At 39.4% G+C, this 16,522-nt stretch overlaps 1 protein-coding gene across 2 annotated transcripts; it reads right to left on the bottom strand.

Moving 5' to 3' along the window:
• Window positions 1-400: 400 nt before the first annotated feature.
• Window positions 401-16,008, bottom strand: OSTN (osteocrin). Of its 2 annotated transcripts, none has more exons than XM_005146522.3 (5): window positions 15,956-16,008; window positions 8,920-9,018; window positions 5,953-6,170; window positions 1,061-1,157; window positions 401-754 (listed from the first exon to the last, which is right to left on the bottom strand). In XM_005146522.3, exons 2-4 carry the CDS (start codon window positions 9,016-9,018, stop codon window positions 1,073-1,075), a joined length of 402 nt encoding a protein of 133 aa, XP_005146579.1. In that variant the 5' UTR covers window positions 15,956-16,008; the 3' UTR covers window positions 401-754; window positions 1,061-1,072. The 2 variants fall into 2 exon arrangements, with proteins under 2 accessions (XP_005146579.1, XP_030902602.1); XM_031046742.1 differs by having other exon boundaries at window positions 1,078-1,157.
• Window positions 16,009-16,522: the final 514 nt, after the last annotated feature.

Below are 16,522 nucleotides of genomic sequence, written 5' to 3'. Positions count from 1 at the left end.
ACTAAAATAAGGCATATGGTGCAGATGGCCTAGGAAGTAGATGACTTCATATTTGGATTCTATCCTATGTTATGCATAGGGAGAAGTGAAAAATATTCCTCAGCTTAGAGGAGGAATCTAGAAGTCTCACCACATTTCAGGATCTGCCATACAATGAAAATATGTCTGAATATAGCGCAGAGATATGAGAAAGACTACTAAAACCATCAGGACCAATATTAAGGTATTGTTACTGTTCTTATTCAGACTAATTCCTAGTGAAGTCAGTAGACATCTCCTGAACAGCAGCTGAAATAAATTCTAGGTTTGTCCCATAACCGTTAAATCCTCCCTTCCTCTACCAAACAAACACCCTCTTGAAAGAAATGTGCAAAGCAAACTGTCTGCTTTCCATGGACTGCTGTTGGCATCTCTGTAGTCTTTATTTTCAATCCAAAAAATCTAACAGTCCTTGCTAGAATAATGAACTTCTGCTGATTTAAGAAATAAATGCCATGCAATTAAACTATATACATACTTTCTGTCCCCTCCTATCAGTGATACCGTGCACAACTGTGAGAGCATAATGACTTGATGAATTGAAATTGTTAGTATTTGTAAATGCAACTTTTGTAAAATGCAGTGTGAAACAATTTTGCAGGAGGACAATTCCTTGAGTATTATATATATAGTCAATGACAAGGTATGTTGTGATGCATCTTCTGAATTTCTGTAATGTTTCCAATACAGCATCAGTCATTCAGAACAGAAGCACCTGTAGGCAGAAAAGCAGTAAGCATTACATTTTCCCATGTCAGAAATGCAAGGCTTGAACAAGCACACTGTGAGGTGGTCCACGGGAAATTAAAATGTCATGAATACTTGTTTTTTTTTGTAGGGGGGTACTAAATTGTAGTTTAGAGCATTCAAGCTAAATTGACAGTCACAATCCAGGCTGTAAGAAGCCATAATTCCCCAAGCCACTCTTTCCAAGCTTACTGGCATGACTTGAGTACCTCCATGTAACTGAGAGTAGGTGGGGTTCTCCAAGCATGCCCACACCCAGAGTACTTTGGCTTACTTGCAGGAACTGCTAACCCTTGGTGTTGCCAAGATGGCTCACTCCAATCCGGTCAAGAGGAACTCCAAAACGTCTCTTAGGCAGCTCAACCACTTTCCTGCACAGGGAAGACAAGCAAGGAAAGAGGGGAAAAGTCTGGGGAAGGACATCATAGGGATAATAAAAATGCTACTACAACTTGTATTCCTTCATTCATCCCACTAACAACTTATTGTTCAGAAAGAACAGCTGTGCAGGAGCAGCCAAAGATGTGAGTGTTTAAAAATCAGATGCTTCACTTGTCTTACAAAAGAATAGGCAGGAGTTGTACCTGTTTAATGTTGATCCACTATCCCTGTTTTTGTCAGCAGATTACTTCACAGGTTAACTGCCATTCATAAAAGAAAGGAGATACGTTGCATGTATAAAGTGGAATTGTTTCATGCATAGTATCTTACACTTCAGATGTCCCATTAACCAGGATCTTTGAAATCTCCAGGGCCCACTAGGGCTAAGATAAGCAAGAAGGTAGAAAGTATTTCACAGTAACAGATGAACTCTAGCAGGATTTTCCTATGGGATCTCCTGCAATGCACTGTTCTCAAAATTGTATAGTAACAGCCTTTTGAAGAGATTGAAAACAGGAGGGGGTTGGTTTTGGTTTTTCCTCCATATGTTACATTTCCTGATAATTTCACAAATAACGGCATAAGAAAATAATGAAATTTCTATGCAGGAATATTTTATTATGATTTAAAAAAATATATATGTAAAAGAAGCGTTCCCATCTTAGTTCAGCATTCTTTAGTATTTTTTCCACCAGCAAAAGTTTTATTTAATTGTGGAGATGTTGAGAGTTTCTGCAGCTCAGAATAATTTCTATTTCTGCTCTTGGAAATATTTGTCAGTGAAATGCAGATACAAGATGAACTCTTTTCTCTGTCCTTGTCAAGGAACATAAATAAGACAAATTTTTGTACTGTAAATTGGCAAATGCAAGGTAACTAGCAGGAAAACATGCTATGGTGTGCTTGAGTCTAGCCCTTTGTGCTAGCATGGATGTGCTCACTCAGCTGGTGGCTTTGGGGGCTCTGCAGACCACATCCAGAAGCATCTGTCTAGTCCATGGTCTCATCTGAGCAGCCTCCTTTCCTCATAACTCTCAGGCATGAGCTGAAGCCCAGAGCATCAGCAGCCAATTTCGCACTGCCTTTACTTTTCAGATGAGGTCAAGACACAGGGACCGATAGTGTATCATGTATGTAAGGAGCACCATATCAGTCACACTGGAGTTGCTACAAAACATCCCAAGTGAAGGTGAGCCATTTGTATAGCCCTCTTTGTCCCTTCTTCAGATAGCTGCATTGTTGCATTATGACATAGGAAAAGCAAAGAGAAAGAAAGCCAAGAGCTGATCTTTAGTCTGTTTCCTCAAGGGCAGCACTCTTTTCCAAACCTGTAGGCACAAGCTGATGGGGGGCAGAAGGGAAATTTTGGCTGCTGGGGTCATACTGAGTCTCACTTGATAAAAACGGAATTAATTTCCCAGACTGGGTTGTGGGGTACGGGAGGTAATGTTCTGCAGCATTAGTTTTAACACCGTCATGCTCTGTACTTAAACAGAGAAGGAAATTGTAAAGTCATGCCCATGGGAAAGGCTGTGAAGGCTTGAGCAGGCAGGCAGGCAGGCAGGCAGGCAGTGAAGCTTCCCCTCTCGCAGCCATCCTGAGCCACAACAGGACAGCCAACGCACTCTCCCTGTCTTGCAAACCAGACCATATTTATTTCAGTACTTACTAGGGAGAAAGTGATGTTTTATATTTAAAAGCACCCTCTTCTAAGATTCCTGAGTCTCAGTCTCTGTCTATGGATCTTTCTGCTTCTTCTGAAGACTCATGTGTTCTTGCATGCTTTTCCCATGCTTTCAAAGCTTTAGGACTTGACCTTGACAAACAAGATTAGGATCTAGGCCCTGCTGTAACTGTTGGGTGCCACAACAAGCTGTTAAGTGGACTTACATTTGATCTACTCTTCCAAAAGTTTCTGCTGTGTTGCCAGGCAGTACTACACACACCCTATTAATTCAGGGGGCTGAATCTGTTTAACAGTTTTCACACTTCAGAAGTCATTATCTGGTCTGTAAATGTAACTATCCTAACTGGTGCAGGAATTGGCTGTTATCTACTGTGTACACAATAGCAGTGGGGTGCTCAGTCCTGTTTTACACCTCTGAGTTCAGAAGCCTCTGCCTGTTTCCACCTAAAGGTTCAGTCTTACTATGGTTTCATAGCTAGCACTGACCTGATCTGTGGTCCATGCTTCTGGTAGTGTCTGACTGTCAATGCAGTGATCAAGGCAACTCAGCTGGTTCTAATAAATGAGGCAATCCCAAACTTAAGAACTGATCAGCTCCCCAAAAGTAATAATCTCAACACAAAACTGCAAACTGTGCTGATGATGCTGGGAAAGGAGGAATTCTGTGTTTTGTGTCACTCATTTGCATGAGTGCAAAATGCACTCATTATTCCTAGAATAGTTAAGGCTGGAAAGAACCTTAAGATTATCTAGTTCCTGTCATGGGCAGGGACACCTTCCACTACACCATGTTGCCCAAGGCTCTGGACCTTGTACTTTGCCTTGTTGAACTTCATGATGTTGGCATCTGCCCACCTCACAAGTGTGTCAAGGTCCCTCTGAATGGCATTCCTTCCCTCAACAGAACCACACAGCTTGGTGTCATCGGCAAACTTGCTGAGGGCACACTCAATCCCATTGTCCATGTCACTGACAAAGATGTTGAACGAGACCGCTTCCAACACCAGTCCCTGAGGGACAGCACTCACTACTGGTCTCCAGCTGGAGACTGAGCCATTGACCACAACTCTTTGTGTGTGGCCATCCAGCCAGTTCTTTATCCACCGAGTGGTCCACCTATCAAATTAATGTCTCTCCAATTTAGAGACAAGGATGTCATGTGGGACAGTGTCAAATGCTTTGCACAAGTCCAGGTAGATGAAGTCAACTGCTCAACCCCTGTCCATCAGTTCTGTAGCCCCATCATAGAAGACCACCAGATTGGTCAGGCAGGATTTGCCCTTAGTGAAGCCATGTTGACTGTCACCAAGCACCTTGTTGTTTTTCATGTGCCCTAACATGCTTTCCAGGAGAATCTGCTCCAAGATTTTGCCAGGCACAGAGGTGAAACTGACTGACCTCTAGTTCCCTGGGTCATCCCCTTCTTGAAAATGGGGGTTATATTTGCCTTTTTCCAGTCATCAGAAACTTCACCTGACTGCCATGATTTTTCAAATATGATGGCCAGTGGCTTAGCAGTTTCATTCGCCAGCTCCGTCAGGACCTGTGGATGGATTTCATCAGGTCCTGTGTACTTGTGCACATTCAGGTTCTTCAGACGATCTCAGACCTGATCCTCTCCTACAGTGGGCCTAAGGTCTTCATCCTCACAGTCCCTGCATCTGCTTTCCAAGACTTGGATGGTGTGGTCAGAGCAGTTGCTGGTGAAGGCTGAGGCAGAAATGTCGTTGAGAACCTCAGCCTTCTCCAAATCCAGGGTAGCCAGTTCTCCCGATAGCTTCCAGAGAGGGCTCATATTATCTCTAGCCTGTCTTCTATTTGCAACATAGCTACAGAAGCCCTTCCTGTTATCCTGGACACTGTATCCCCTCTCTCCAGTGTTGAAGGCATCCTCTCTGGTGTTACTCACCTCAGCAAATGACCATTGGTGGTCAACAATGACCATTTCAGAGGCAAGCTGTTAGAAACCTTGGTCAAATTTCACCAAAAGGTTTCCACCCATAAAGCATGAGATAAATTGGGAATACCATGTACTGTTCATAAGAAAGGAACTGCAGCTTCAAAAATTATCTTGTATTTCTTTTCCTGGAAAGGGAAAACATGCTAAAAAACAAACAAAGATGAGACAATTCTGATCTCTTGAAGAGATATACAGAACAGAATGTTCTACTCAGGGTTTTCAGAATTTCATATTTTATCCCTTTTAGCTGCAGTCAAAAAGTCCTAGTAGCTGACTGGGTGGATAAATGGAAAAACAGCAAGAAAATATTGCAAAACTGAAAAAAAAAGTAAATACTTGTAGCATTTACTGGCTCTTGTGAATACTTTCCACTTCCAGATTAAGCTTTAAGCATGTTATTAAATACTTTGTGGCATTGGGGATTCCATCCAAAAGAAGACAGCAGAAAGAAGGGAACAAGACAGTTAAGCTGTTTCAGAGACAGGGAACAGACCTTTTGGAGCTTTTCTCCAAACTTACGGGCTGTTCTCACCAGTATAAAGCATCATTGCTTAGCCCTGCTATACACATGCTTATCTTCAAATGTGTACTGTGAAGTTGTGGCTTTGCTGCTGCATTGATTAAACCCTGGCTTATCATAAATTGATTCAGATCATGAAGCTCATTCTACCATCTGCCCATTTTCACAAAATCTTTCCATCATTCAAGACATGCACATCACCATACCTTTTGAACTCAGCCTTGGGAATACTGGGCTCTTCCCTCTGTTTTTAAATCTCAGGAATATTTTTGATTTAAATAATCTTATGATCAAAAAGGCAGTTTTAAACTGAATGTTAGTTCACATCAGTGGAAAGCAGTGCACTAAAAACCCCACGTAAGCTAGAATGTTTTTTGCTAGTTTTATGGCACTGTAAGGGTAAATGAATCAGTGCATGCACGTAATATTCATCACAGCTGAAGGAGTACACACCACAGAACCAGAATTGTTTCTGAAGAGATTCTGGCATCCTGATCAGAGGCATCTCACAACTGGCCATTAAACATGCTGCTGGTTAAAGCTAACCCATCTATATCTCAGACATATACCAAAAGCCTTCTTCAACTTTATCACTGGTAGGAGCATCTAAGCATTTACCTCTGTTTGCCTTTAACATCCACAGGAGCAGAAGAAATTCTGTCAATCGGGGACCCAAATCCTGGGAAACTCCTTTTCTTCTTGGTCTCAGTCACCTCATTCTCCAGAGACACCAGCTCATCAAGAAGGAACAGTTTGGCTGCCAGGTTGGTGGCTGACTTCTCTTCACTGGCAATGGGGTGTGCTCCCATGCCCAGAGCAGCAGAAGGCTCCAAAGGCTGCAAAAGAAAGCAGAGATGTTTGCTTGCTGCTCAAGTTGCATAAAAACAGTTTCAACCAGCATCAAAGCAGCAGTCCTATAAATACATAATCACTAGAACACTGAACATGGGATGATGTTTTAAAACAAAGATCCTTCTGTGAACCATGGCCATTTTCCACCCACAGAAGTTTGCTATAAAACACTGAGATTTTTTTTTTTTGACAGAATTGAAATTATTAAACTTGCCTTCATTATTATTGCAAGAATTACCAAAATTTACTACTTCACAAAGCCTGATTTTGCAGGTCAGCCCACTATCCCTATCCCAGCAATGTGATTAGTACCACTTATAGCATGAGCCAAGTAATTTAATCCTTTAAAAAAAATGCAGTCACCATTACCAGACTCCAATATCCATCTTGATATTTTTCAGGAAATTCGTTTTTATTTTTAAAATTAATGCTAATTAATAATAACAAAAACTTCTACAGAATTTTCCATACAAAGCTGACTAATTAATTAATTATTACTCAAAAATATACCATGATAAACTTGCTCAGCACTGATGTTCAAAGAATTTATGTAATAACACTATGCTGGGAGGAAGAAAGGAAAGAACAGCATGTTGAATTTACACAGTGTTTTGAGCCTTAGTAATGACATTAGGCATAACATCTTTTTAAAACCAAACTTTATTTTGCTATCCAGAATAGCTGAGAACATTGGCATCTGTCAAGTGGGAAATGATACAAATCAAAGTGAAATAGTTGTTTTCCAAATAACAGAAAAATAGGGCCACAACTAGTCTACAAAAGGAGATGTTAAGCCAAATCAATCTTTCTTCAGATGATCTGTTTGCCTTCTTGGTCCATCTGATCTTCACAGAATTAGATGAAAATTTTTAACTATAACTTTCATTATGTGACTTGAAACATGTTTTCCTCTATCTTCTCATCCTTAGACAGTGAGTTTAGTACAAATGTAAAGCAAGCTACCACATGGATGACTTAATGTGCTTGTCTCTACTGTGGTCTACACTATACTTGTAGTGGTGATGTTTCCCACTGCTTATGGGTGGCATAACCAGTGATGGAGTATATAAAACAGTGTTCTTTATATAAGGAGGAAGACAATGATGTAGCACTGTTAATACTTTTGTGAAGGATCTCATACTGTTCTCTGACTTTAATTTTTATGAAGCTCAAGTGCACTGAGCAATCCTTTCTGTTCCCTTTCAGGGTTATAAAACTTTCATAGAGGTTTGCAAAAAAATATATGTCTTTAAAAAACAGACTGAACTCCCCCCTCTGGTTAGTGGGGATAAATAGCTACAATCATGCTTGAAACTAGAAGGTCAAAATAGCCTTTGCTCTTGAATACTTCATGCAGTCCCACTTACTTTGTCTTAAAAAGGATATCATGGAATTGTAGGAAGAGACAACTAAAATGATAATGAGAAGTGGAAAACAGTTTTCCTGTGGTGAACCACTGAACAAAGTACAACTTCACAGATAAGCAGAGATAATTATGGGTTACAGCAGGTAGAGTGGAAGGTTTATAAACTTACGAACAGCAAAAAGGTGAATAAATACTAGCATTTTTTTCCTCCATAAAAAGAACTTCTCAATCCACCCCGTGAAGTCACCAAATGTTGGATTTAAAACAAATGCAAGGAGCGAGTTATAAAACACAGTACATAGAATGCAGTGGAATGCATTGCCAAAAGACGTCATGGATCATTAGCAGCTAAAAAGTGCCCTGGTCCAGTGCAAGCCTATGGAGGTGTTCTGTTCTTATTTTTTTTTTCACAAACTAATATATCACAATAAAAAAATTTTGTTGTTCAAGACAGGTTACCAGATCTTTGTAGCACCAGAACAGCAGTTGCTGCAGCACTGGTGTGTGGAGTGGTTCCCCCAAGCCCTATTTTCTATCATAAATGTAATTTTGTATAATCAGGGCATCCTCATTTGAAGACAGAGAGTAAGGTAGAAGGATCCATCAGTATTCCCCTATAAGCATCTAACTTCTAAGCTGACCTTAAAAACCTATGTAAAGACCCTACAGCTACATAGTGCTACTTTGATTAAACTTTCAGATCCTTGATTTTTCTTGTGACACAAAACCACTGCATAAATATCTGGCAAATCTGTTCAGTCTCAGCACGATATTAATAAAAAAAGAGAATGCAATAGAAGTGTTTTCAGGTGTAATCCCTGCATAATCTGCATGAAACACAAGACAATTCTCCCATTTCATCTGCTGCTTTCCTTCACAAGCTTAGGCAAGTTAGTTTGCACCTTCCCTCTCCCAGTCTGTTCAGTCTCCTTTAGTTCATAACTTTTGTCTTCTGTCAGGGATCTCCTAACAGCTTCTGAAAGCTGCAGACTTATGCTAGTATTTCTCTTTAAGAAGAATGAAACCTTTCCTTCAGTCTTAGAAGAGTTTGCTTTCCTCCTCCCCTCGCCATCACCTCCTTCCCTTCTTTAAGGGGTTTTCTACCCAAAGTCACTGCACAATGTTTCAACACATCGAAAATCCCGTGGCATTTCAGGAGAGGCTGCATGAATCATTCTGTCCTCCCAGAGCCACACACAATTTGCATCACTCTCTTCACTATGCTCCTCCTTTGTCCTTGCAGAGTCAATACTGGTTGTTTACCTTCCAGCACTGTTAGGGTACTGTGTTGTCTTCTACACTCTGTGGCAAAGAACAACCAAAGGAAGAGCTGTGTTATGTGACTACCACCAGAAACATTCACCTACCTCTGAAGCTGCCACCACAAGGAGCACTGAGGTAGAATGCCACTGCAACAGGGTAATCACAAGGGCCAAGTGCACCACAACAAGCTGGAACTGCAGCATCTGCAAAGGAGAACAATCTGTAAATAACTTCACAGCTGTGTTCCCTTGGAACCTTGCTCCAAAGGTATTAAAGAAGTGAAAGCAAAGGGAGATTCTGTTCCATGGCTGTTAATATGTTTTATCTTACCGAGTCATTGTATAAAACCCAGCAACCAAATAGAGTCACCTGAATGCTCTTCACCTTTGGATGCAAAGTGAGCTCCCTCCTCTTTCCTTCTTTACAGCCCTACAAATCTTTTAATTCCTTTCTGTGCATGGCCCAGTCCTTGAAGTGGCAGCAGTAATGACCTCAAACTTCTTAAAATCAGATGAACTAGACACTCACTTGAAAGCAGGAAGACCTTAGCTCATAATCATCCAGGTTGACAATGACCTCCCCAATGCTGGATAGCTGCTTAAACCTATTACAGAAATCACACCTCTCTCCAGCAGCATTCTGAAAGCAAGGTTGCATTTCACCAGTCCTCACATGACTTACCAGTAGCCACAACTTCCATGATCTTCCTGAGATCCTGGAAAAAAATTATGCAATTCGCACACCTGAAAAAGAAATATTCCAGGTGGGAGTATTTCTGCTGATGTTAATAAGAACTAGGCTGGGGCCTCTAATGCTAAAGGTATCTACTAATTTGCTGATTACTCTGTCTCCAGGTCCAGCCCCAGAGTGTAATTCAAGCCTGATTCTGCTGTTGTTTGCTGATGCTTCACTTGGCAAAAGCAGAAACAGAAAAGATGTATGTACATTTCTATGATGTATGATAGTTGTTTCATCCTCTGCATAGAAAATTTCCCATCAGGCAGAAATACATGGTAAAAAACCTTTGGCTTTGTCATTTTTCCCCACACTACAAAGGAGAAAAGCCATAGAAGTGTTGGAGTCTTATTTTAAAATGTAAAGATGCCATATTTGTAGTGTTGCTTCTTAAAAAAACACTTGGCTTTTATCAATACGTTTTACGTGTGCTTCTGTATTCTGTTATTTGGTTACATCATTATATAGTATACGTACAATTTTTTCAATATATATTGTCCATGAGGGATCGGTAGTGAGGAAGAAAGCTGCTGTTTATTCTGTAGGGATGAAGCAGACTTAGTTCACTGAAATCAAAGGACGAAATCAAAGCAATAAGCCAGATGGTACCACTATCTCTCAGGTCAGTGGCAACAGCATTAAAGTCAGACAAGAGTCTGTCTGGGTGTTTTTAAAGCTGTAACCCTCTACAATGTATATTTTTGTATGTGGGTGTGCATTGAAATTTGAAGTAGTAGTCTACTGCCTTCACAGGTAACCACATCCTGATTATTTGGAAACAGAGACATAAAAATAAATGGCAAGGTTAAAAACTCAGGTTTATTATGGTTTAAGGTCTATGCTGGTATTCATTCAACCCAGGGACCAAGGTGCTAAAAATAGCGATTGGTGCACTAATCAAAATAAATATTAAGGCACCTGCAACACAAAAGACATTTGATTAACTGGTCAGAACTCAATGCCAGTGAAATTAAAAGAGAAGGAAACTGTAAGGACTTAGAGCTTGGCTCTAGCTCCCATGGAAATGAGTAGCTAAGAAGCAGCGCTGCTGGTTTACAAGAGAGCAAAACCTAAGTCCAGCAAAAGCCCATTGTGCTGATTCTCACGCTCTGGTGGGACCAAAGAGGGAGAAAGAAGCAGGGCTGTTCTACTGAAAGCAGTTTAGCTCTAGAAAAGCATTTGCAAAACTTAGGGTGCAATGACGATTATGTAAACGTAATTAAAATCACACTTTTCTGCCAGTCAGACTTCGCTTTTCACCTTCAGCCATGTCACAGGATCTTAGTTGTTAAAATAAGTTGTTGCTTTTCCTCCTTGAGCTCATCTGAGCAATTGGATAAGCAGAGCCCTCCTGCCAAAAGGGGCTTTTCCAGCCATATACTGTTTTTTGCTTTACCCCATCCACATTTAACCTTGACCCATTGAAAGAGAGACCTAGAGTGAGGCTTGGCAATATTTGTTCCTGAAGGAGAATAAGCAAAGCTCTTATGACCACGAGCCTTTGTAAGACTCACCTTTACCACATCTATCAAATTTATATCCTTCTGGAAAACACTTTACCATCAATCTTATACAGATAGGTCAAGGGATTGGGGTATAATTCCATGCCTTTAATATCTCAGGGTCTGGTGTTATTTGACATAAAATATGATTTACCCTCCACTAAATGTAATTGCAAGTCTGAAATTCAGACATATTTATGTGTTTTAGTGATATTTTAGCTTGAAAAGTGTCAAAACTGAAATTCCTTATATAATTAGGTATGTTGTTGCAGGTCCAATTAAAACAAAATTAAAGATAAAAGAGAGAACATTATCCTACCTTATCAAAGCAGTATAAACATTCAAAATTTCTTCTCAAGAATCTATGCAGAGCCATTTTCCAAGAAAAGATCACAAGAAAGCAAAATTCTTTACCAAACAAACTGTAAGTCTGCAACATCAAACCAGAAAACTTGAAAGATGTTTCTCTTTTAAAGAAAAAAAAAAAGCCAGAACAACCCAAAACAAAACAAAAAACACAAAACAAAAAATCAAAATGACATCTTGAAGATAAGTGGCCTGGACAAACCGCAGACAGAATGCAATTCATCACTAAACTCCAAACCCATTGCCTGTCAAAAATGGTAACAGCTATCATTGCTCTTACCCATTTGAACTATCGTATTTCACATTATTGTGGAGATTACTCTGTAAGCATAAATCACAAGAGCTTTATTTTTCTTGCTGGCCCGTTAGCAAAAGAACTGAGGCAAGACATCATGCCTTGCACCATAATCTTTCACTTCAGCTGCCACTATATATTGATGAGTATGCTCTGCTTGTTGTTGCAACACCAACATGGGACATGCCTGAGCTCACTTTCAAGTGAGGACCTTGCTCTTGCAACTAGCACATCATGGAGGAGCCCAGAAGCCCTTGGAGTTTTGTGCTGTTTGCTCTCAAGTCGACCTGATGCAGAGCCAAAGCATGACTATCCTACAGGTACTGGGAAGCTCCTAGCAGGAGCTTCCAGACTGCTTTAGGATTTCAGACCTGCTTTATGAGCACTGGGATGGTACTGGTGAGCCTTCATTACCTGTTAGCCAAAAAAGACCTCTTCCAGCCGGATGGAGGAAATCACAGTTGTATATGTAAAAAAGTTATGTTTCATTGCTGCTTCAATGCTACAAAATAGAACCTATTTTAATCAAATGTACCACTGAGTCCTAACATTGGCCTTACTAGCCTTGGAATGGACACCTGATTATAATCTACCCTGGCCAAAAACAGATATGATGCATGAATATCTTACCAAAAGAACAACTTCAAAATGGCTTGTATGTAGCTCTGAGAACAAGTCTGCTCCTGATGAGAAAAATTTGCCCTGCTTTTGACGTTGTAGGGTGGAACTTCTGATCACATTCATTACCACAGAGTGAAAAATATGCCCACACCAGCAGTTCTAGTGATTTCAAAAATTCCTAAGGGACCTTGTGCATCTCAAGTGTAAGTTTCTAGTCACGTATATATCAAAGAAAAAGGACAAAAGTCTAAACAAAACCCACCCTCAGAAACAAAAGCAGAGTCCAAACATAGGTTGAAGTGGTGTTTTTGTTCTCATCCCACAGATGCGATATGGAGCACTTCTTACATACTAAAAAAATACTGAAGCAAGACATTGAATCATGGGACTCTGGTGAAATTAAATGTGAGCAGTCAATGTCAGGTTGTGTTATTAATAATTTCTGGAGTAGGTGTATATTTTTAAACAAAGCCATGTATTTCCATTAGATATATGGTCTAGACACTGACAACTTCTGCAAAGTAAATTACCCTCTATTTTCAGTTTCCTGACTACATAGATAAATAGATGCAGGTAGTTTTCATCTGATTGAATCAGAGAGAATTTAAAATTCATGAACTTATGCAAGAGGAATATGAGTAGTGATTTTGAGATAATGCCTACGTATTTCTGTGTTCCAAATGAAACACTTTGTCAGACAGTATTTCAAGGCCAAGGATGTTCCACTTTCTGAAAATTAAGTTCCTTAAAGTTTTCTCACAAAGGCACTTTGATTAGTCATAACTTTTCAAAGTCTTCATTTCAATAATTGCACTCACTGTATGATTCACAGTGTTTGGTCCTGACATATTTTGTTACCACAATGACAGTCATCTTTGCCTGTATTTTACTGAATTATCTATCACAAATGCTGACTAAGCTATTGATAGCCGTGCTTTTGGTAGGCACAGATGTGGTCAGAGATGCTCAGTATACAACTATTCCTACCATCTGTAGGAATGCAGCAATGCAGCAATGCTTAGTTCCTCCAGGGCTTGGACTAGACTCTGCAATGACCCTGCCTGTGGAAGACATGAAGCTTGTGGGAGGATCATGCAAACTGCAAAACTTGTATGAAGAAAGACTGAAAATATGTCCCCTAGTTCCAATGCAGAGTTTGGAAAGTGTACAAATGAACACAGCCTTGCTGAGGTACATTTGCTTAACAGACACAAGCACAATTCAGGAAAAAAATAACTAGCAAAGTTGGACAAACGCTTGTGGAAGACCAGTCTTCATTTGAATACAAAGCATGAAACCAAATGGCCACACAGAACAAATGAGGACACTTTTCCTTAGAATGGGCAGGAAGGAGACAAGTTGGACATCTTGCAAAACTGACTACACTGTGTAATAAATCAATTTTTAACAACAGATGTTAGAAATTAAAACTCCCAGCTCAAGTCAGTTCCATAAGAGTAGACCATGAAGCTGGAGACACAAATAGAAGTGGTAAAATCCGTCTAGAAGCCTCGGGATTATTATATAAGGAGGATGATATGAAGTGTAAGAAAATACCTCTTAATGGGAAGAACCTATTTGCACCTTTCCTAAGTAAGGTAATTGAAAGAGCTGCAGTATTTCTGGTGTGCATAATGGAAAACAAAACATTATTAGACTATTCTTCATTGCCAACAAACTCTCAACCCTCTGCTATTTATATAGGTACTAACTGAGTGTGCCAACTTTTCTAACCATTTCTAACAATTTCATATTTAGCTTTCTTCATCCTTAGCATGAGAACTAAAAACCATTCATTATTAGAGTGCCATCTTCAGCATTTGAAGTAAAACCAAGAAACTTTTCTATCAATAAAAATCAAGAAATATATTTCTGTATTAGAAAAAATATCTCCTTTCCTTTCATCATTGGAGAGGTAAGTGGAAGTTCTTTGTACCTAGCATGAAGAGTATATTAGCAGAATACATTATCAGTATAAAACCAGACCATTTAAAGCCTAGTAAAAATATCCTTCAAGATATGCCTTTAAGATAAGCTCTTAAGAGACAAGTATGGCATTGGAATTTCTTAATGAGATTCAAACACTGATGCTGATTTACTGGTTAAACACTTAAGTGTTCTGAAAAAGGATATTACTTGAAGAAAAAATCTTGGTGCAGATGCACTGCAAATGGAAATTAGAGAGTATGGTCTGTTTCTCTGGGTTGACTGAGATGAAAAAGAAAGTTGCAGTCACTTGCAATCTTTGCCATGGTCAGTCAAGAGAACTCTTAAAACTGTTGTGTGGTTCACATTTTTAATCTGTTGTTTTAGAAGCCCAGAGAGGTACACTGGTCATTCATTCAAAGAGTGAAAACAAAGCCCTAATTTACTGAAATCAGCATGGCAGGTATTTTCAAACACTGAGGAACACCTGGCCTGCCCACTTATATTTTGTAGTTTTCCCATCATTTACACTTCATATTTGCCTGGTTTAGGGTGGATTACATGACTGGTATTCCTTATTACATTTATAGTGTTTTACAGGAAATGTAGATTGAGCTGAATTTTGAATACAGGTGAGCAGAGGCAGATCTATGTAGTAATTTGCCTCAGGCTCTCTGAGTGAATCAGTGGGCAGGAGAACAATATGTTCCTGCAGCTCCTCAACTTTCAGCTCTGCACTCCCCATAAGGGGATGGAAACTCCAAATTGAAAAGCCAACTAAGGAATGCTAAAGGCACTATGTGCTTGTGCTTCAAAAATTAGTGGATTCCGAACTTTACTGTAGCCTCTGGACATCTAAACTAAAGGTTATTCACGTGTATTTACTTGTACAACTCCAGTCTGGGAGGCAAAAAAAACCCCAGTGAAATAGTTCTGAACTCAGAATGAAGAGATTACAATGACTATCACTGAATCAGAGTCTGCCTTCATTTACAAAGCTGAAGTAGTCAGATCATTGGATAATTGCTCTGTGTAGGAATGTATTTGCAGGGTTATTCTATTATTGCAGGGCTGTGGAAGAATCTGGATCAACATCTATCTAATACAGTATATAATAAAATCCTTTTGCAGATTCATAAATTAAAGACATTCCATGAATCATTTATCTTGTGGTTTACCATACATTACATGCAGCAAACTTGTCTACCACATATGTTATTTAGCAATGCAAAGGAACTATTATGTCATAACTCTTCAGTTTATATTAAAAGTAATATGCATTTGACAATAACATACATAGAGGAAAGTCCATAACAATATAAACAGCAGTTTACTGCAAAGCACTGCAAAAGCATGAAAGTAACTGGTCACTGTTGTAAAATACATTGACACATTCAGTTTAAATATTGGCTGATTAACTGAAGGAAGTAAATTTCCATTGAGTATTATTAGTCCAGTTTTAGTACCAAAAACACTAGGTGATAAGTATCTTATTATCTCAATCCCAAAGTAGAAAAGAAGCTGTGCTTTTCCCATCAGACATGGGCATGTGTATACCTTGTGCATGCCTGTTAATACCAGAACTTGAAAAAAGAAAAAATAAAAGGAAGCAAGCACAGAAGGGAAGAAAGCTTCTGTAAACAGAGCAGAAGACACAAAACATCCCCGAAACATCTTTGTCTTCGCTCCTCTTACCTTGCATTGGATACAAGAAATTCCAACCTTAGTGGTCCTGCTATGCTCTTCCCCCTAACTTGTCCCTAAAGTTCAGCTTTCTGTCAGAGTTTTTATAGTCTCTGCTGTAGGCTACAAACTCCAATCCCTGCCTTTGCTTTCTCTTACATCATTTCTAAAGATTTTCCACTGATCCTTGCCCTAAACCTTTCTCTGTCCTGCACTCTCACACACATACTTGCCTCACATTTGTTATATTTATTGCTCTGATCAAGATGATTAGGTTATAATTAAAGGTCTAGGTTTTTGTTGTTGGTGGGTGGTTGGGTTTTTTTCCTTTTTCTTTCAAGATTCAGACTGCTGTGGGAGGGAAAAGATTTTCAGCAGCATCTCCAGTTCTCTAACCTCTCATATCTGCAGTACAGAAACCTGATGTCCTGATACTTTTTTGGTGTTGTTTTTAACTTTATTTCTCAGTTACAACAGGAATAACTTTAGAAGGACTGCATTAACTTCAGGAAGAAATTAATTAGTTAATTTTAAGCCAACAACACTATTGTAATGTAAGCATAAGAAAAGGAGTGTTTT

Source organism: Melopsittacus undulatus, chromosome 6 (assembly GCF_012275295.1).
Source record: "Melopsittacus undulatus isolate bMelUnd1 chromosome 6, bMelUnd1.mat.Z, whole genome shotgun sequence".
Classification (NCBI taxonomy): domain Eukaryota; kingdom Metazoa; phylum Chordata; class Aves; order Psittaciformes; family Psittaculidae; genus Melopsittacus; species Melopsittacus undulatus.
This window is presented reverse-complemented; position numbering and strand designations above follow the sequence as displayed.